Source organism: Scleropages formosus, chromosome 25 (genome assembly GCF_900964775.1).
Source record: "Scleropages formosus chromosome 25, fSclFor1.1, whole genome shotgun sequence".
In the NCBI taxonomy this organism is placed as follows: domain Eukaryota; kingdom Metazoa; phylum Chordata; class Actinopteri; order Osteoglossiformes; family Osteoglossidae; genus Scleropages; species Scleropages formosus.
In genome coordinates, this window is record NC_041830.1 from 17,086,485 (window position 1) to 17,107,528 (window position 21,044).

A 21,044-nucleotide genomic window follows, 5' to 3' on the forward strand; every position below is an offset into this window, starting at 1 on the left:
TGCGGCAGTTCCCCGGACGGCCGCTGGGGGGAGGTGTGGAGCCCCTTTCTCACTTCCTTCCTCCCTCCCTCCCCCCTCCCCCTCGGAGCTGCTGTACATGTGACATGTTAAAGGGCCTCCCCGGCGCGCGTCCCCGCACAGGACCCGAGAAAAAGGGCGGGTTTCCGAGCGCGCAGACGCAGGGCGCGCGCGCGCCCGTCTCTCGGTGTCGCTGCTCCGGGTTCCTGTGTTCGTGTGCGGGGTTTTCTACACGCGCCGCGTCGCGCCACGGCCCACACACACACACACACACACACACACACACACACACACGCTCGCCGCTGGACCGTCACGCCACGGGCAGAGCGCGCGCAGCGAGCGGCCCCCCACGGCCGTGGGCAGGAACGCGACCGATGAAATAAGACGGCGGTGAGGGAAGGAGAGTCTCGCGCGGACGAACAAAGGAGAAATTCGCGTGTAAAAGGAGAGAAACTGAACAAGTCGCTCCGTTTCGTGTCGCATCCGGTCCGGAGCGAAGCGGGACCTGACATGATGTTTCCACAATCCAGGCACTCGGTAAGAGAGTGTGTGTGTGTGTGAGAGAGATTGCTGTGCGTTCGCGGCTCAACTGGCCGGCGGCGCGCGCCGACTCCCCCCCTCCCCCCTTTCCGTCCCCTCGTCCGGCGCGCGCCTCGCTGTCTCGCGCTCTGCGGGCCTTTTAGCGCTCGCTTCGCGATTGAGAAGAAACGGGAGGGCAAGTGTGTGTGTTGGCGACTGTTTTTTTTTCCTCGCGGTTTGTCTGTTTTTTTGTGAGCCGTCGAGTTCGCGCGCGCACGTGTGTGTTTTTGTCCGCCCGCTGCCGCCCTTCCTTCCCGAGGCGCTGATCGGACCCAATCGAGCCCCGTCCGGATCAATAGTGATCAGTTCGGTCGATCGATCGCCATATGGGTCAGTATTAGTGACCAATAGCGATCAATATTCGAACGTCACAGGTCCGGACAGGTGGTCCGGGTGTTTCTGCCGCTGGGGCCGCAGAGTGCAAGTGAAACATGGTGAAACATAGTAAAAAGCGCAGACTGAAGACAAAGAGCCCCCCCCTCCCAGGGCGCCTCCTGTTGGAGCCTCTTCGCCAGACTTTACAGGGTTAACTCCTCACCCACGGTCCTCCTCGTGTACCACGCTGTACCACGCTGTACCACACAGCGACAGCGCGCTGTTTTACTGTGCACTTGGGCCCAGTGCCGTCGGCCTGCCGTTTGGACCGTGGTGTGACCGCAACCTCCCCACCACTGCACCGGGAACGGGTGACTTTTACTCTGTTTCTACTCGTTTGTGGAGGAGCAGCGGGCAGCCGGTCCCCCCCGCAGCATTCGTTCGTTCGGTCCCAGTTCCACGACCGTTGTATCACTGCTCAGCGTTTCACAAGAACCGCGTTCCAGATCGACCTTTTCGCTCAGCAGGGTAATTTTACTGTTACTTCAGGGTACAGCAGGACAAGGTGGGGTTAGTGTGTGGAGGGACTGGTGTTGGACACTGTGTGGTAGAACATGGTGAATTGGGGTTGAAGCGTTCGTTGCTAGTTCGTACGCCCTGAGCCTTAGTCCCACGTCCACGCAAGTTGTTGTCGTCGCTGCTGTGAAGAGTGTCGGAGGTTCGAGGCTTCGTGACGCAGACACCCTTTCGTTCCAAGTGGCCCCCGCACGTTTGTCCCCACGTCGCTGTTGGGTGACCGCGACCGAAGGTTGACCGCGACGCGAGGCGACCGCTGGCTTTCGTCAGTCCGTCCCGGTCGAGGTGCGTCTCCCGTGACCGAACGGACCCCGCGGTCGGCACCGGGGACGACGACGCCGGACGCGTTCGGTTACCGGGCGGCAGCCGAGGGCCGTGGCCCGTTCTTCTTTCTTGAACTGACATTTTTACGTGGCCTGTCTGTGAAATATTTCGTAAAGCAATAACCTGGAGGTCGCTGACGCTACTTCCTGTTTCCTATAATGTGTCACAGCGGAGGAGGGGCTGCAGGACGGTGTGTGTGTGTTCTTTTGAAACGAAATATGGAGACTTTGTGTCCACAGAGCTGAAGTAGTAACCCTGAGATTTTCAGAGGAAATTTTATGGGGGGGGGGTCATGGACTCTATTGACATCTCGGTCATTTGAAGTGTGTGTCACAGCTGCGTGTGCAGCGCGTCAAATCCTCTACGCAGCACAAGTTTATTTTTAGCACCTCCGATGATCCCGGTTCTGTATGCAAATGAGCGAGTCTCCGATCACCTGAGGAGCAGCACCTGGTCACGGTCTCCAGGTCGAACCCAACTGGCTTCTCCGTTACGCGGCTTCCGCTCGACCGTTCCTTTTTCTCGACCGCTGTGCCACGACGCCGCCGTTGTGTTGCTCGGATGCGGTCGCGTTCAGATTGCGGTTTGTGTTCAAACCCAAGTCTCCCGACCTGTCTGCGTCCTCTGCCGCGAAGTGAATCGGCACAGATGGCTGCTGTTCCGCGGAGAAGCGGTCCGTGGTCGCGGGTCGCGTGCGGTCAGTCGGTCGCCGGAGCGGCGCCGGTGCTAGAAGCCTCGTTGATCTCGGCGGCTCGGCTCATGTCTGGATCGTGTTAGAGATTGTTTGCGCCTGCGGTCGAGTCCCGCCGATGTGTGTGGGCCGGTAACCTCGAGGAACGGGCAGCTTGCGGGGGCGGAGTCAGTGCAAAACGGGACCGTTTTAGCACTTTGCTTTATAATAGGGGTTAAACGACGAGGCGCACATTCGCACCTTCCGGGCCGAGAAGGACGCGGCTGTTTGGTAGGGTCTGCAGACACTGGTACGCCCAGCACCCCCCACCCCACCCGTGAGCCGCCGCAGAAATCGATTTCCCCTCCCGTCCCGCTTCACGGCCCATCGGAGACACTAACGAGTCAGGGATCCGACCGCTTTGCACGTCCCTCCCGGATATTTGTCGACCCGACGTTTCGAGGGTTGGTGGCGCTCCTCACATGGTGACGAGTCGTGAACATTGTCCCACCTGTATTTTCCTGAGTCCTTTGAGCCTCCTGTCCACCAGGAGACAAAAGACTGATCAATTATATGTATTAATTTAGCTTTTCTCCAAAGCAATTAATGTTGCTTTACTTAGTCACTTACACATTTGTACAGCTGGGTAACTTTACTCAGAGATACTACAGATGGAGGTGGGATTCGAACCCACAACCTTAGCATTCAAAGGCAGCAGCTCTGAGCGCTATGCTGTTTCAGTATCGACATGAATCCTGAAACCGCAAGTGCTGCTGACGGTCAGGGCTGCTGGGACGGTCGCTGTTACACCGCAGCGTTTCCACATGGAGGTGTGATCCAGACCTCATCTCCCCCCGTTCAGTCCTCACTTTCCTCCTCCTTCTCACTTATTATTCATACACATATCTGAGACTTTTCTCCTGGGTGACTCACTGTGAATTTTGTACGCTAAGGTATTTACACTGATTTACCCATTTAGATGGCAGGGTAATTTTTACTGTATCAATTCAAGAATGAGAGCTTCCATCAAGGGTGCTGCAGCAGGAGGTGGGATTCGAACCCAGGCCCTTTGAATGCAGGGCAGCAGCTATAGGCGGTGTGTGTGGGTGCTGTGCTGCGCATTCCTGCAACTGCTCCCCCGGCCCCCTGCGTGCTCTAATCCAATTGAGCGCCCTTATGCTGTTTGTTTGCGCTAATGAGTCGTGGCGGCGGATTACTGCTCTGTACCGCGGTACCACAGAGCAGATCGTCCAGCCTGTCAGCAGCCCCCGCCCCCCCAGCGAACCGGGAGTCCGGGGCGCGTGACCGAGAGGGTTTCCGAAACGTCTCGGCCCCGAACCGGACGGCTCACCTCGGCCGCGGTGCTTTGCCTGGATACGGTTGCCGTGGCAACGTGCGCGTAAACAGCTTGCGGAGTGGGAGGGGGAAATGAGGGAGAACATCGCTGACCATTGCCCGTGGTTGTGCTGGGAGGGGTCCTCAACGTGGCCCCACCCTTGTGCGCTGCGGCTTTGCGTCCGCGTGGCGTGACTCTAGCAGGCCACACGCACACTCGCGCTCACTTGTGTGCTTGTCAGTCTTTATTGACTTCCAACGCGAAGGAGGGGGGAGGTAGGCGGGGACCTCATTAAACCCACTTGAATTAAGAGGACGGCCCCCAGCTGAGGAGAGGTTAATCCCCCCCCCCCCCCCCCCCCACAACCCAGCCCCTCTCTCTCACTAAACAAACTGCTCTGTGCACAGGACCCCCCTCCCCTGCCTGCTTTGTCCACCCAAAGTTCTTATCGGTCTTTTCTTTTTTTTGGACCAACCATCTCTGACGGTTTTGCATCTGTTTGTGTGTGTGTGTGTCTATGAAAACAGCAGAGTGAATGTGCCAGTGTTTTTGCTTCACATGATGTTGCCTTTCCAGTTCTAAGCACCACACATTTCTGCAGTGATGCCACATACTTGTACACACACACACACACTTGGCTTGAGCTGTAATTGCGCGCGCACACACGCCCCTGGCCTCTGGGGTCTTATCCGCCTTTTGTTCCTGCGGAACAAATTGAATGAGGGGCTTGACACGCAGCCCAGCAGATGTCTGGGTCGTCAGGGCCACCGGCACTCATTAGCATCACAATTGCGCTGCTCTGTAAGCTCCGCCCCCACAGGGAGGAGGGTGCCAAGGTCACAGGTGATATTGATTTTTTTTTTTCTTTTTTTTTTTTTCTTTTTTTTTTCCTGCTCCTTTTTTTCGGCAGCAGCAGGGATGCTAAGTGATTTTGGGCAGCATGAAACAGAGGATCTGTGTGTTGCTTCTTCTCTCCTGCTAGCCCCCCCACACACACACACACACACACACACTCTCTGAGTGTAGGGAATCTTCAGAAAGCAGTTGAATGAATTGAATATCATTGGGTGGAGGTAGTTAAAGAAAGAAGTTCAATTATTAAGTTATTATACACCCACACATACACAGCCTAGCTCCCCCCCTCCCCCCGCCAGGTCGGTTCTGTCCTGGCTCAATACAGCTGTGGAAACAGGGAACTTGCTTCTCTTTGGCTGAGCTTCACACAGACTGTTTCCGTGCGTCTTGTCTGACTGGGACAGGTTGTCTCGGGCTCCTCCCCCCCCCCCATCCTCCACAGGGTAGAGCTGCCCTGTCTGTCCAGCCTTGCTGTCAGAATGAAGACACTGACACACAGCAGCAATAATGAATGATGCTCATTCTGTGTGTGTGAGTGAGTGAGAGGAACTTTACATCATTTCTGGAGCTGAACTTCACATCAGTTGGAGTAATCCCCCCCCACACACACACACATCACCCACTGCCCCGCTCTGTCTTCTGGCCGTGATGGATGGCTGCGGTCAGCCAGTCCCGGTGTGGTTGGGTTGGGGGGTCCAGCAGTCCAGTTCTGCCCCCAAACCGGACCATCACCCTGTGCCGTTTACGCCTGCTGGTCAATTCCGAGCGTGATGGGCAGCGTGTTTCTCCTGCTTTTCGCCAAGACGGCGGGCAGCGCAAACGATGGCGGCTTCCCGCCGTTTCCCTGCGTGTCTCACCGCCACCTAGAGGTGCTGCTGTGGTGCAGCAGCTCCCCCCTGCATTTTTTCTGATTGGCTGAGTTCCTCCGTGGGGGGGAGGGGGGCAGAACGCAGTGGGGGGTGCGGTGCTATTTCATCAAAAGCCATTTCGGAGACCAACGACACTTTGCAGCAGCATTTCACCTGGCATTATGCGGTTAAAAAAAAAGTAACCACAACTGTGACGGTAAGTGAAGAACATTTGTCCTTCAGCTGAGATGTTGTGTTCAAACAGCTGTCAAATTTCTCTCGTTTCCCTCCTGAAAGAGTGGCTCCCTACGGCGATGGTCTGCTGTACCTCGAACGTATTGTTGAAGCTCCCTAGAGTTCCTCAGCGTTGTTGGTTTGTATGCAGGGTTATTTGCGTACTTTGCAAATATGCAAATGTGGTTTATGCATATGCATGTATAGTATGTAAATGAATATGTAAACACTGTCAGAAGCACAAAGGAGTTCCAATGATTCATATATTGCCTGGAAAGTGTGTCCCCCCCCCCCCCCCCCCCTCACTTCCCAGACTCCTCTGGTGGGAGCGTCATTCAGGAAAGTGTTAGACGTCCAGCCCCCGTGTTTTTCTCCGCGGACAAAAGTCGAGCGCGGAAAAGAGGTGAAGGTCTTTCAGAGATGTTCGCCTGCCGCTACGGGACCGACCTTTTCGTGTGCCGCCATGTTGATTTTCCGGCCTGTATGGAAATTGCAGGCAGGAGGAGGGTTTTGTGCCCGCTGACAAAGGCGGACTGGGACTCGCCCCCTGCGTTCGAGTATGAAAAGCGGCGCAGGTTTGAAACCCCATTGGATGGAGCCATTTGCTAAGCAGATGATAATGTGAAGGAGTGGGGTGAATAGATAAAACATCTGCATTTGTATGGAGATGATGATGATGATGTGGATGTGTTGAATGCAGTAACACAGAATTAATAGAAGCTTGGTAACTAATACAGAGATCCCTCCATGTTTTTGTGGCTTAAGCGCTTTCACTGATGGGTTGATCATGTAAACATGTGCAGTGCTCCTCGCGTCGATACCGAGCACCAGCGCGAAGCTGTAAACGGAGGAAGCGAGTCGAATCGAGGCGGTCGCACACACTCCTCTTCTGTTAGGCCGCAGCAAAGGGCACTCAATCAGCCAGCTGCATAAACGCAGGTCAGTCGCTGTGCTACAAGCAGAAGAGAAATGTGAAGAAAATGCCATTAAAAATAAACTGCAAAATGTTTGTATCTGTAAAAAGGTGGAACTGGACCGTTCTTGACACGAGGAGCCAGTTTGCTCTGGAGCGCATCGCTGTCTCCAGCGGGACGCGTCCCATGTATGTTCTGGTGCTGGTGTAAGTTTACGGTGCACTGGGGACCATTTGAGGTCCCCATCCAGTTGCTGCTGCCTGTGAAGGTCTCGCCTGTGACACTTTACAGATGAGGTCCTTACGACCGCACGTGCATTTCTGTAATGTTCGAGATGCTACAGAGCGGTTGAGCGCCAATCCTTCACGCTTGGTTTTCAAGCACGTTCATGTGTGGGATCCGCGTCCGTTAAACCCATGCGGAACGCTGTGTGTTAGCACACCTTACTGACAGGGTTCCCTGAACCTTTTATACCATGGTAATTGGCAGCAGCCATTATTGCGGGAGAATAGTGCTCCGACCGCGTTCCGAACGCCGCTCGCATTAAGCAGCTTTTGAGCGGAAAGATCTTTCTCTCTGGGGACGAGCCGTGTGTCTCCTAAAAGGAAACATGAATACTTGATGCACCACTTTAAAAATATTTAACAGGAACTTTTTTGGGGGGAAATGACAGGTCAATTTTGTTTGATCCCACAATCATTTCACAGCTGTCAGATGTAAATGTTTTAAAAGCGTAAGTGAATTTTCCTTTGACTTGTAATGAGTTCGGCTGTTTTCGGTTATTTCTGGCAAATTCCCACAAGTCACAGTCAGAAGAACCTGGGCAAAGTCTCTTGGTTTTTGGGATATTCGTATTTGGGGTGTCTGTATATTGTGGGTTTCCAGGGTTCAGGTTCCACAGCTGCTCATATTATTTTCTGTATTTTTAAAGCGATTAAGCTGATCGGTGGTGATGGGTTGAAGATCATAGAGAATATTGGTGGTGATGGTACAAGTCCCATGTGCCTGTAAACATGTGGCACCAAACAACCAGTGTCACCTGGGTCACTAATATACAGAGAGATGAACATGAGGTGGAGCATTGCTTAGAAGCTTCCAGTGCCAGGACCTGGGTTTGAATCCTACCTTCTGCTTTTGTACCCATGATTAAGGAACTTACCCTACATTGATACGGTAACTGTGAGAACCTGTGTGCAAACTTCTCATGGTAAAGAAAAGCATGAGATGAATGAATAATAATACAGGTGGTCCCCAAGTCCGATGGGGTTACGTTCCACGAAACCCATCATAAGTCCAAAGTGCATTTAATACACACCTCTGCATGACAGACTGGGAGATGCGGATCGCTACCACTGCCCAGCATCACGAGAGAGTATCGTACCACGTATCGCTTGCCTGGCAAAAAATCAAAATTCGAAATACGGATTCTACTGAATGTCTATTGCCAGCTGGCCGTTGTAAAGTCAGGAGAAATCATAAGTCAAACCATCGTAAATCAGGGACCACCTGTACAATGGAGGGAAACGCAGAGCCACTTTTTAGTTTTCGACTGTACTTCTGGTGATTTTAATTAAATTAAATTTGTTTTCATGCAGACTTCGTCCCAGTCATCACAACAGCTGAAGTTCACGACGTCCGACTCTTGCGACCGTATTAAAGATGAGTTCCAGTTCCTCCAAGCGCAGTACCACAGGTAAACCGCTGCTGTCATGAGGGTGAACGGTTGGCCTCCATGGTTACCGCTGCCCAGGGCCATTAAGTCCATTAAGTCACCCTCCGCTTGCCAGAAGTGGACGTGGTAAATATTCAGCTCGCTGCCGTGGGCGAGCGAGAGCCGTGCGCGTAGCTCGGCAGGGCGCTAAGGATGCTGGGAGTGCGCACAGATGCGACTCTGCTGTGATGAGCAGTAAGGAGACTTGTAGCACATCACAATCATAGCGTGTCCTGCATGGAGAGGTATGTGGCAGCATGGAGGCGTCCTCTCCTTCCCTCTTGCAGCCATCGCAGGCACGTGAACACACACACACACAGAGCATAGAAAGAACAGCACATTTTTAAAATAAGACTGTCTCGTACGGTCAATCCCACACTGTCCTCGTCCTGCTACGCACTCCACAGGTGTCCAGTTCAGGAAAGATGTGAAATTCTGCTCGAAATCTTTAAAGATCTCAACCAGGGCTGAACCTGGAGAAGACGGTCAGTGCTCGTTTCGAGAGGAAGCGTTCGGAAGCATTGCGGTATGACCGCAGTGCCCACCTCTCCCTCGCAGTGTCGCATGCAGGAATAAACAAATATATATACACACACACACACACACACACACACACACACACACACACACACACACACACACATTTTCAGAACCACTTGTCCCATACGGGGTCATGGGGAACCGGAGCCAACCCGGTAACACAGGGCGTAAGGCCGGAGGGGGAGGGGACACACCCAGGACGGGACGCCAGTCCGTCTCCAGGCACCCCAAGCGGGACTCGAACCCCAGACCCACCGGAGAGCAGGACTGTGGTCCAACCCACTGTGCCACCGCACCCCCTCTAAACAAATATAGTGATACATAAATCAGTGTTTTGCTGGCAGGCAGCATGTTGAACGGCTGGAAGGACAGCGACTGCAACTCCATCGGTGTCACTGAGGAACACCGAGGCCCAGCAGCCACCACTTAGTCTGCTGTCACCGAGGGTGGCAGGAGGGAGAGGACCGTTGTCACGGCAACCCTGTGCATGTTGTTGTAGTTGGAACTGCAGGAGAGGGATTAGGCAAAGTGGAAGCGACAGGCTGTCTGAAAGGTGGAGGTGTGGGGCGCACACTCATACACTCCTCTTGGTCTCTCTCACACATGCGGCAGGCAGAGAGGGAGTCTCAGTAGGCTGATGGCTTAGGAACCCTGTGTGTCGAACCCCAGCTTTTGTTTCACGTCGTCCATGTTGCTCTCCTTGTGCTCAGAACAAATGTCTTGTTTGCTTTCTCGGGTAAAGTACCGTAGTCTTTTTGACCTAAATGTGAAATCACTCTTGCGCATTAAGGGCAGTTTAGAGCACACACCTTTGGACTGCAGTGGGGGGGGGGGACCGACCCATGTGAATATTTGAACTCGCACAGAATAAGCTATGCGCAAAGGTTGCGAAGTGCTTAGCTTTGCAGCCTTTGGGCCTACAGCCCACAGGTTCAAATCCCACCTTCAGCTGTAAAAGCTGAACCCTTGAGGAAGGTACTTACCCTAAAATTGCTCCAGTAAATTTACCCAGCTCTGTAAATAGTTCTAAGTTGCTTTAGAGACTCACAACTCTGAGTAAATGTATATCCCAACATCCAACCGAAGAACTGTGAGCCACCAGCACTACCTGCTGAGCCACTGTGCTGCCCTTCATTACTACGATGTGTTGAGTTCATCAGTTACCACTCAACTGCACCTCCCTAAACGATGTTGTAAAAGCCCTGTTCGCTGACAGTGGTGTTGTTTTGTTAGGAGTGTACCACGTAGTTTACTGTGGTTTTGTTTGCTGTTGACCCTGAAGTCACCGGTGGCACAGTGAGTAGTGCTGCTATCTCACAGCACCTGGGTGGTATCAGAGGATGTGGGTTTGATCCCCACTCAGTCTGTGTGGAGTTTGCATGTTCTCCCCGTGTCTGTGTGGGTTTCCTCCCATAGTCCAAAGACCTGCTGTTCAGGTTCCCCCATAGTGAGTGAGTGACAGAGAGTTTGTGTGTTCCACTGATGTATGGATGAGTGACCCAGTGTAAGTCACCGTGGTAAATAAGGTGTGTGGGCTGATAACACTACATAGTATCCCCTGGAAGTCACTTTGGCGAAAAGCATCTGCTAAGTGAATAAATGTTAATGTAAGTTGTTGAAGGACAGTGGTGGGGGTGTGTTGATGTTCACACTGACACTCGAACCCCTTTTCTGTCTTTGCAGCCTCAAGCTGGAGTGCGACAAACTTGCCAGTGAGAAGTCAGAGATGCAGCGCCACTACATCATGGTGAGTGTTCCTGTAGGGTTGAGCCCCCACACCGCACTTCTGTGGGCTTCTGGGATCTTTTTCCTTTTGCCACTTTACCATGGTAACTCTCATTCCTTCACAGATTCCATTCATTTCACTTGATGTGCAGGATAATTATTTTTCACATTTAATTTTGCTCGTTAATTGTTGCTGCCGGCCGTCTTTGTGTGCAGAATGAGGGGGCGGAAGGCAGCCCATCTGGCAGAGCTCCAGCCGTCTTGTGTTGGGGAGGGGGTGTTTCTGGATGGGGGCTGGGTTCCACTGTGCTGCCGCAAGCTGCCAGGTCTACAGGGTCTCCCTGCGGCAGTTGTCAGCGCTTACCCAACATTACATCAGTTAGTCACTAATGTTAGCCTTCCCCCAAAGTCATTTACATAGTTCGTAGTGGTCGGCTCCATAGGGACGCACGTGGTGCTCTGCGCCTCTTGAGGGCTTCACCACAATCTGAAGAGCTTCCTAACCGTTGCACCACCTGCTGCTTATGTGTTGAACTGAGAGACAGCACCCTGGCTGTACCTTGTTTACAGAAGAAAAGGCACGAAAGGAACTGGCTGGAGCTCTTTTCAACATGCAGATAGTGCTGAATCCCCACCGCGACACTTAGTGTCCGTCCTCGCTGGCCTGCATGGTCTGGATGCCACTGATTCATTTACATCCCCAGTGTTGTTCCTCTTGCTTCACAACATCCTCGACCCCTCCCACTTCCTGCCTAATCACATTGTGTCCAACCGGGGGCCCTCCAGTGCTCTCGTGTTCCACTCTAATTGATCTGTCTCCTGCTTTAATCTCATCCACTGTGGGCGGCGTCCCGCTGCATCCATCAGCTGCGCTCTGTAATCTCACCGTAGGACTCAGCTGTGTGGCTGGGCAGCCTGCGTGGGGCACCCTAATTGCTTTTAGAGGAGGGGGGGTGGGGGGTGTCTGCTCCGGGCCGTCTCACAGCAGCAGGTTCAACGCTCTTGTTTCAAAGGGGCTAAATATGGATCTCCTGATCGCCTTCTCCTTCCTTCCTCCAGTATTACGAGATGTCCTACGGGCTGAACATTGAAATGCATAAACAGGTAAAACGTGATGGTCACTCACTCTGCCTCACATGTGCACACATACAGGCATACTTAGATTCAGTTTAATGCCTGCATGTGATGGTAGGAAGAAGTTTCCAGTCTTCCTTGGGGTCCTAATGTTTAGCCTGAGGGGGGGTGTGTTTGTGTGAGAAAAGAGGGAGGAGAGTGTGCAGAGCATGGAGTCGGAACCCCAGTCACGCTCAACCGCCAACGGCCTCCTGTGTACAATCCATCACCTGCCGCCCACCACCCCTTTTTATTTGACGTTTATGAAATATTAAATCCAGAGAATGAGGTTGCAGGAGGGGGGGCCGGGGGAGGTGGGCAGGAAACGGATGGTGATGCATGGTAATGAATGCACCAGAGAACTGATGTGGGTAACCTCTGTTCACTGGGCTGAGGCGTGTGTGCATCAGCACACAGGCGCGCACACACACTCTTACAGTGGATTTCCTAGTCTGTCCTATTCTCTTCCCCCACCAACGTGGAACTATTGTTTTAGTAGCAAGCGATCCAATACGCTGCCTGCACATGTAGGTGTACAAGAGACAGAATTCAGACAGCTACCCCCCCTTTTGGACATAGCAGCCTCATTAGTGAAACCTGAGCCAGTTCCTACACAAGGTGCTTGGGGGCTCTGAGGTCAGCGAAACTAATAGGCGGTGTGTGTGTGTGTCTTTCTCTGGTGTGGCCGCAGGCAGAGATCGTGAAACGACTGAATGCCATCTGCGCTCAAGTGCTGCCATACCTGTCCCAGGAGGTAGGAATGGCCACATGCACATCCATTTCCTGCATTGTCAACATTACCACTTCGTGTGAACAGTGAGGTAAAAGCTACACCATCTCACTTCTTCAGCACCAGCAGCAGGTACTGGGGGCCATCGAGCGAGCCAAGCAGGTCACCCCCCCAGAGATGAACTCCATCATTCGGGTAGGCTCCTCCTCACACATTCTTGCTGTGTATTCAGACATGTCTATGTGCACACCTAAATGCACTTTCAGTTATGCTTCATGCATGCTGTCCACAGCAGCAGCTCCAGGCCCACCAGCTGTCCCAGCTCCAGGGCTTAGCACTGCCTATGACCCCGCTGCCCCTGGGCCTGACTCCGCCCACCCTGCCCACCGTCACCTCCAGCTCGGGCCTCTTCTCCCTGTCCAGTATCCTGGCTTCGCAGGCTCACTTGGCCAAGGAGGAAAAGGCAACCCGCGAGGGGGGGGACAACCATCGCGATGAAGATGGGGACAAGTCTGACTAGTAGCACAGCTGAACCCTCCCCTCACTGTTACTGGCCTCGCCTCTCCTCAGCAATCATCCTTCTGCCACGCCAGTGCTGCGTTTCATTTGGTCTTTAACTCCCTGGTTCTAGTCTGAGCCCCTTAATACATCATCCATGTTGGTGCTGACTATCCCATCTCTTCCCTGTCTAAAACACTCATCATGGACTTTCCATGTTGTCCTGGAGCTCAGAAGCTGACCACCCATGTCGGCTCAGGCAGGAAGCGCCGAGATTCCATAACATCGGCCCTTAGGAATAAGGAAGAGACTTTTTTCCCCCCCCCCTTTTTAAACAGGGTGATTGTGACCTCCCCTCTGTAGCGTTTGTGTCTTTGTTGCCTCTCACTTGTCGAGGAGTCCATTCAGGTTTAGTTTTGTACAAAAATACTTCACAAGTAGGAAGAGATGCTGGGTGATGCGGTGTGGCCACAGTCCCACCACTCTGTCAACCCCAGTGTTGGTTGGACCCTCAATCCTGTGCGCAGGATGGTCAGCTGGACGGCGGAAGCGAGTCCCAGCAGTCGAAATTCAGCCACAGTGGTGCTTTGTGTGAGGAAAGAGGACAGTAAGGCTTGAGCTGGACAGAGAAGACAAACACAGCAACTGCCAAAAGCCCCCAGGTACCCCTGTGACTGTGGGTCATAGCCTGTAGTGCCCACCCCCCACCTGACTGTGTAAACAGCAAATTCTTTTTCAACCCCTGGAAGTGTAGGATGAAGAGGTGCAGTGTGTCCAAGGACCAGTAGAGGGCAGTAAGCACTTCAGACAGCAGCCGCTGCCCTTCTAACATTTCCCGCCTTTTTTGGTTTAACAGGTGCTGAGGTCACGCTTTTAAATTTGTATAAATAACTTTAAAATCATCTTACCAGTGGACTGCAGAGTGGGTTGAGGTTTGTCGGTAAAAAGGGTGTTGGGCCGTGTATATTTAAAATGCACTAAGCGAAGCAGGGTCCCCTGGGAAGAACTCAACTTCTGATTAGTTCACCAACCATTTCACAATGTCCTTCACACCTGACCCTGTGTTTGTGCATGTCAGGTTATGCTGGGAGATGCATATGTACACATGTCACAGAACAGCAGGACATGGAAAAAAAAAAAACCTCATAGTGAATGGTGTGTGGGGATGTGTGTGTTTTGTGAAAGGCCAATTTATATACCTATATCAATATACATATAATTTTTAAAAACATTTTTGTAGGTATAAGGCTGCATCTCCTGTGTCCGTCTTGGATGATTTTGGCGTTGTGTACTGCAGTACGTGCCACGTAAGAAACGACAGCACCTCTCTCCCACCCCAAATACGGCGCATCATCTATGATAAGTCAAACATTGCAACCTTTGAGCTTTGTAAAGTTCATTTTTAATTATTTTGTGTTGTATGTAAATCTTTAAAGTGTGTACTCGGCAAAAATCTGTTGTTATTGAAATCCAGTATAGCGTCATTAAAAAAAAATTTACTATAAATGAACAAAAAGTTCAGCAGTAAGGAAGTATTTATGGTGCCTTACAAATAAACACTCAATGGAAGACATTTTAAGTGTCTTATATTTACTTCAGAATGATGTGAAAGTACTTACCTGAATTTCTTTTGAACACAATCAAATAAGGTGTAAGTTATTCACTTACCAGCTGCTGTCTTTTACGTAAAGAGTCTTCTGTGTCATGGCATTCAACTTTCACTCCATGTGCTGAAACAGCCTGGGAACAATACCATTTAGTTTTATATTTAATAAGATATTCCAGTATGTTTTTGCTAAGTCCTCTGGGAACAAAGTAATGTTATTTGAACACAATACTCATAGAATACATCTGCACACCCAGCAACACACACTAGAGCAAATACTGATTACAAAAGATCTCTGGATTTCCAAAATGCCTGTCCAGGATGTACCCTGTCTTACAGGCTATGTTTCCAGGATAGACTCTGGACCTCTTGCACCCCACATTGAACAAGCAGTTGGTGGCAATGAAATTAACATTGAAAGAGATGCCACAAATAATTTTAGTTACAAATGTTAAACATTTAACTTCTTGTGCATAAAAATACCTTTCATAATTGGTATTTTAATTTTAGGTGACTTATCTGGTAAAGATTTTTTTACTGTGTAATATGACCCCCTCCTAACAGAACATATCAAACGCATCATGTGGGTTATTTTCTCTCAATCTGTGCACAAGCAGACGATGTGAAACTGGGGGAGGACCATGTATGAATGGTACACCACAGCTAGGATGTAAAGCCCCTTATAAGTTGTTTGTGCTTCAGAAAGCTCATGTTTGATTCACTGGGCTGCTGCCCCACAGGACAGGAGTTCAAATGGAAACGTGGCCCCTTCGCTGAGAAACTGCATGCCTCGGAAGGATAATACTACGAATTCTGCAGAAAAAATGAGGATTTGGGACACAGGACAACAGCAGACCCCTAGACAGGGCTCTCCAGAAGGGCCTCCGATTGGCTAAGAGTAGGATGGAGTCCATAGTAACAATGGGTACCAGTCAACCTGCCCTGATTTCCCACTGCATTATATATATATACACACACACACACGTTCAGGTCGTGGTCTTTTTTGAGCTTGCCCTTTTCGCACACCCTTGCAAATTCACACACTACGTGCATGATGACAAGCCATCAAGTATTCAAAATACAGACCAGTAGGGGAACATGAGTCCAGAGGCCTAATGTCCCAGTTCTCACATCCTAAACCATACTAACAAAGGTTAACAAAATCAGGACCAACACCATCTAGAACTAAAATATTAGCACTCATCTCACTGTGGTCAAGCCACAGAGAGAACTTAAAAAGGCTCTGAAAACATTTCCTCAACGCAAATATCTCAGAACCTCTATGAGCTGAGCCACCATCCTCTGTAAGTTGACCAGAACTAATGAGAAGAATTCTACAGAAGGTTAGCATGCTCATATGACTCAACTAACTAGCACACAGGCTAGAGAACTGCAAATCATTTCAGTGTCCAACGGCCCACAGTTAGTGTAGAACATGTGAAGAAATGGATTAGCTCACCTCCATTTACAGTCTGACGGCAATGGCTTCAAGAATTATAATTATACATTCAGGATTAGATCCTTTTTCGAGTTCATCTGGATGTGTTTCACTAAGCACAGCAATACAAGGTAACAACATATCCCCAGTGGACCTTGTAAGCACCTGAGACAGGACTGTATTGAAACACCCACCCTGATCTACAAACACATTGCATGCTTCGAGACCACAGGCAGACCACTATTTTTAAATCTCGGATTCTAAAAATAGCATTCCTCTTACCTATCCAAAAAAAAAAAAAAAAAACTATTTTGGAATTGTGATTAAGAAGATCTGTAAACTCAAGAACCAGGGGACCTAGCAGACTTGATCTTATTCGAGTCTTACCCTCAAACTTCAGGGGTCCACATGAAACCATTTCTATGTCCCAGACTGGTGATTCCAGACAAAGTGATTCTCCTTCCAAGATTAATTAGACTGGTTTAATACAACCTGCAGACAACAGGTCAACTTTTTCCTGAATCTAGTCAAAGGTGCAATAGCTTACCTGTTGCATTCTCTGTATTACTACAGTTTCACACAGAGATGCTGGACAATAGTGAAGTGCAGCAGGTCTTGACCTCAAATGGAGAAATTACGAGCCCATAACTCCATCCACAGTAAAACCACCTGAACCCAAAGGTTGCTTGTTTAAATTCCATCTGCAACTGTAGTGCCCTTGAGCAAGGTACCCAAAATTGCACCAGTAAAACTTCCAAGCTGTATAAATGGGTAAATAAAGTAGATTAACATAAGTTGTTTTGGAGAAAACTGCCCACTAAATTAATAAATGTAGTGGATCACTAGGGATTCAATCACCAGTTTGCGATTTAGTCTGTCAAGACAATAAAATGTTTGTCAAAATGTAGTAACACACAATTGGCCTTAATCAGGTAAAGAAAAAAAAAAATGGTGAATTCACATTTACACCTTTCAGGTTTAACGGAATAAAACTGATTTCATTTTAGTCCTATTATTATCACCATGGTGTGACATTTAGGACAAGGCATTTTTAGTAAAACCTTTCTTCAATTCTGTTTTTATCACTTTAGAATTGGGACCATTATGATTCATATTCAATGTGTATCAACTTTTGACCGTGCAGATTCTGAAGAGGTGAAAGACACAAAGACTAGTAACAGCCATGTTACAGCATTTTAAAAGGACTTATTTCACTGCTGGGTGGTCTCACTTGTAGTCAGGCCACTCAGGAGTGAAATAAAGCGTTTAAGATGTCAACAATATCCAGACCAACATTCCCATAAATATTCTTAAAACGTATCAAAGCTTAAGTGAGTATCAACGAAAAAAGAATAACGCGTACGTAATGTCTTAAGTGCTGTAACAGCTCCGTTTAACATCACGAACGCAGTACCGCCATTTTGTCTGGCGGGAATTCGGTAACGCCGAACAGGTCATTTCGTCCCATCACTGTAAAATATATTTATTTTGTATACAAACACCAGCATAAACTCCGAAAACAAACACCAGTGCAAATGCCTGCGACTATACACACCTAAACTACATGAAACCAAGCTGCACTGTGCCTCCTTCCAGCTGATTCAAACTGGTTTGACCGGGTTACACCGGTACCTCAGTCTGTGTACATCGCTAGACCCGAATCGTGTTACAATCGACGTACTCCCCTGTTACTAACCTTAGTACACAGTGTGCACATCGTATCGATGTTTACTTGTTCATCGATCGAATAACAGCAGGCAATATATACAGGAACACGATTCTGGGATTTTAAACACGAAGATGCATAACTAAGATGAGACACCCGACCGGGCCGGAGAAAACGGGATCGAAACCCGCGACAGTGACAATGAATCGACGAAGTACTGGGATTTTACCGCAAACCAACAGCAAATGTGCCACAGTCAGTAACCTGACTGACTTCCTGAACTCCACCTCGACTGAAATCCTCTCAGATTAAATTTTTATGACGAAAACGAAAATCAGGGGAGACTCCATTTTTTTCCCCTCACAAACTCCCTCAAGGAAATGAACTCTAAAGCAGCAGGAAAAAAATGTCTTTCAGTCCATTGACAGATATTGTGATTCTACAATGTTTATATTATGTAATCCATAAACTATAAATCATACTGTGCATGATTATACAATGTGGGGTGAATGTTATGTAAAGAAGTGGCCAACCTGGTCCCAAATACTTACGTGATATTATTCCCATTGAAGTCCACTTCTTAGTTGTGCAACACTGTACTGTACACTATTTCACACTGGTTAAATAATCGTCATCACTTCTCAGCACCAAACATTCCCATTTCACATCCTCATATTTCAAAGATATCAACATCAAGTTTACTTGAGAACAAATTAGAAATAAGAGTCGCCAAGGTTTCCTCAACATCGCGAGCCAGTCGGATACGGCGCAGATGATTCCCTCAAACTCACACACAGAGCCTAATAGAGGCCTTTTTATAAATATGTTTTCTCCAGTAGTTTAGTGGCTTCAGTACTTGTGGAATCCTCACTATGACATATATGAGCATCTCCTCCTAGGGCCTGGCATCCATATGTTATGATGATCAATGACAACAAGTATTAACACTAAGGCTGAATATAAGACAGTTGGCAATGGAAATATTTTGCTAAGAAAAGTGTACACACCACCCTGGAGGAAGACTGTGGCCACAGCTCGCTCTTCTTGCGCCTGGTTTCTGTTCTGCTGCTTGAAGCTCACCTGTTCTCTGTGGTTGACATTCTCCTGGAGTAGCATCGTGACTCCTGGGTTCATCTGCCGTTACGGACCTGCAAAGGTTCTTTGTGCCAGAAAAGGAGGCAGCAGCCGATACGTTGGTTTGGATTTGGGTTGTTGGGTTGTTCAAATCCTACCTAGCAGACAGTGTCAAGACATTTTTTAATTATTTGCTGTAAGTATCCTTTCATATAGAGCATAACACATATAGTGGAACTTTCACATAAGGCTTGGGAAATTGCTTAAGTTTTTTGTCTCATTTGGATAAACTCACTTAATTACACATTTTCTTGCTCTTTTGGCAGAGCCCTATGGAAAGTACAGCACGTGCGCTGGGTTCCATCATATGAAGACCAATTTCTTCATCAGACCAACAATATAGGACATGAGGTGGACCGATAAAGCCTAAAATGAAACTGTCCGACTCTTTACAGCATAAAATAAAAAGGCGCATAAGCGCAGCTCTTCTGTCTCGTGGTCATTATTCAGAAACAGCAGGTGAAGGTGAGGCGACACCTGTCCGATGGGTGACGTCTCACTGAAAACTAACTTAATGAGACGCGACGGGCGCGTGCAGTCCGTCCTAATTGGGCCTTCACAGACCAATGTCCTCATCGAAGTCACCGCCCTCTTCCGATGCCTACAGCCCGGATTGGGTAGTTTTGTGTCTGACGTCAACACCCAACGTGGGTTTCCGCGCTTTCAATTGGCTACATCCCAGACCACATCTGGCCAATCGGGAAGCAAAACCAACTTTCGGCTGCCAAACTTGTTAAGGTGGCGCGATTTCGTTTATATATCGACCGCCTTTGACAACATTGAAATACGCCGTTTATTATGAATTATTGCACGTTATCCCTATATAGAAATTTTGTTGAAACCTATATTCAGTGTTTAGCTACGCATTGTTTACGATGTTTGTGAAAGATGATTATGTATAAATCTAGTTATTTTTCCTCCCGAAAATCCATAAAACACACCCGATAAATAAAGACATACCATCATCGCATCGAAACGTGTTTACATTCCCTATCGCTGCCCTTTTTACTGAGGCAGAATTTATATTGCTATAAAGAGCTACACGAATTCTCCTCAAATTCAGGTTCAATCCCCCTGCTGCTGTACTACTCACGATCGGATCAAGGTACTTACCCTGAACCCACACAGTAAAAAGTAACTGTGCTCCATCCGCTAATATAATGAGTAGCGCAACTTAGTAAGTCACGTGGAAGAAAAGTGCCAAGGAATTTGTCCATGATCTGTATAAGGTTTGCAAAAATTGCGCAGATCAATTTCATGAGGTGATGTCACTCATGTCCCGAGGGGACATTTTCAAAGAGGACAGGAATTCTGTTGGTAAAAGGACATTCTAAGGCTGCTTCCCAGCCCAGCCCTTTTGTAATGCGATCTGTGTCCAAAAATGTGGAATTACTATTTTTTTATTATAAAAATTATTGACACTCCGGGTCAGTGTCCCCAGTGTTGCGAGACGGGGGGATACGCGGGACACAGACCTGGGGTGTCAAACCCGACGCCCAGGTGTTCAGTCCCAGTAGAAGAGCTTCAGGAAAGCAGAACGAAAGGGGAGAAAGAGGAGTCTGAGGAGCGGGCAGCAGGTGGCGCTTTGCTTGAGGGACACACCTTGTGTTACAAAGCAATCTGTCTGTTAGCTGGAGCCCAAGGTGTCTCACACGTGACCTGCGTGTGAAAGACATACAGGTATGAAAAACTGCATAGAATGAGCAGTGTCTCGTAACTCGGCGACAGAAACGAATTACCACGGGCAGCAATGAGTGTTCCTTACACACGTCTTAAAAATTAAACTCCTATTAAAGCCATATATAAAGTGCTTCATAGTTAATTGTTCCATCCATAAGAACCGTGAGACTCATGTAAACTGTCTGCATGGATTATGTACATACTGAGGGCAAAGGGGTCAGTGCGGCAGTTTACCAGGGTGAAATGCTACCGAGGCAGATTTAATCCCTTTTCCTAGGATGGAGACATTCTGACTGTGGGATGACACTGTTCCACCACTGAGGGGCCAGTGATGGAAGGAGACACGACTGCGATTTGCATCCTTTCAGGCAGAAAATGGAAATATAAATATCTCAACGGTTTCTTGGGTATTTATGGTGTGCCGAGAGTCTGTAGGTTGGACGGAGATCTCAGAGATGTGCATAGGGTGTGCGGTGGGACGTGAGTGTGTGGGTGGGACGGAGCTGTGCCCCTGGCAGTCTGGAAAGCGTACTA

At 49.2% G+C, this 21,044-nt stretch overlaps 1 protein-coding gene across 2 annotated transcripts; it reads left to right on the top strand.

Annotated features, from left to right (window-relative positions):
- Positions 1 to 105: 105 nt before the first annotated feature.
- LOC108921574 (amino-terminal enhancer of split-like) lies at positions 106 to 14,550 on the top strand. Of its 2 annotated transcripts, none has more exons than XM_018731083.2 (7): positions 106 to 555; positions 8,265 to 8,362; positions 10,604 to 10,667; positions 11,705 to 11,749; positions 12,450 to 12,512; positions 12,609 to 12,683; positions 12,784 to 14,550. In XM_018731083.2, exons 1-7 carry the CDS (start codon positions 529 to 531, stop codon positions 13,006 to 13,008), a joined length of 597 nt encoding a protein of 198 aa, XP_018586599.1. In that variant the 5' UTR covers positions 106 to 528; the 3' UTR covers positions 13,009 to 14,550. The 2 variants fall into 2 exon arrangements, with proteins under 2 accessions (XP_018586599.1, XP_018586598.1); XM_018731082.2 differs by having other exon boundaries at positions 107 to 555; positions 12,781 to 14,550.
- Positions 14,551 to 21,044: the final 6,494 nt, after the last annotated feature.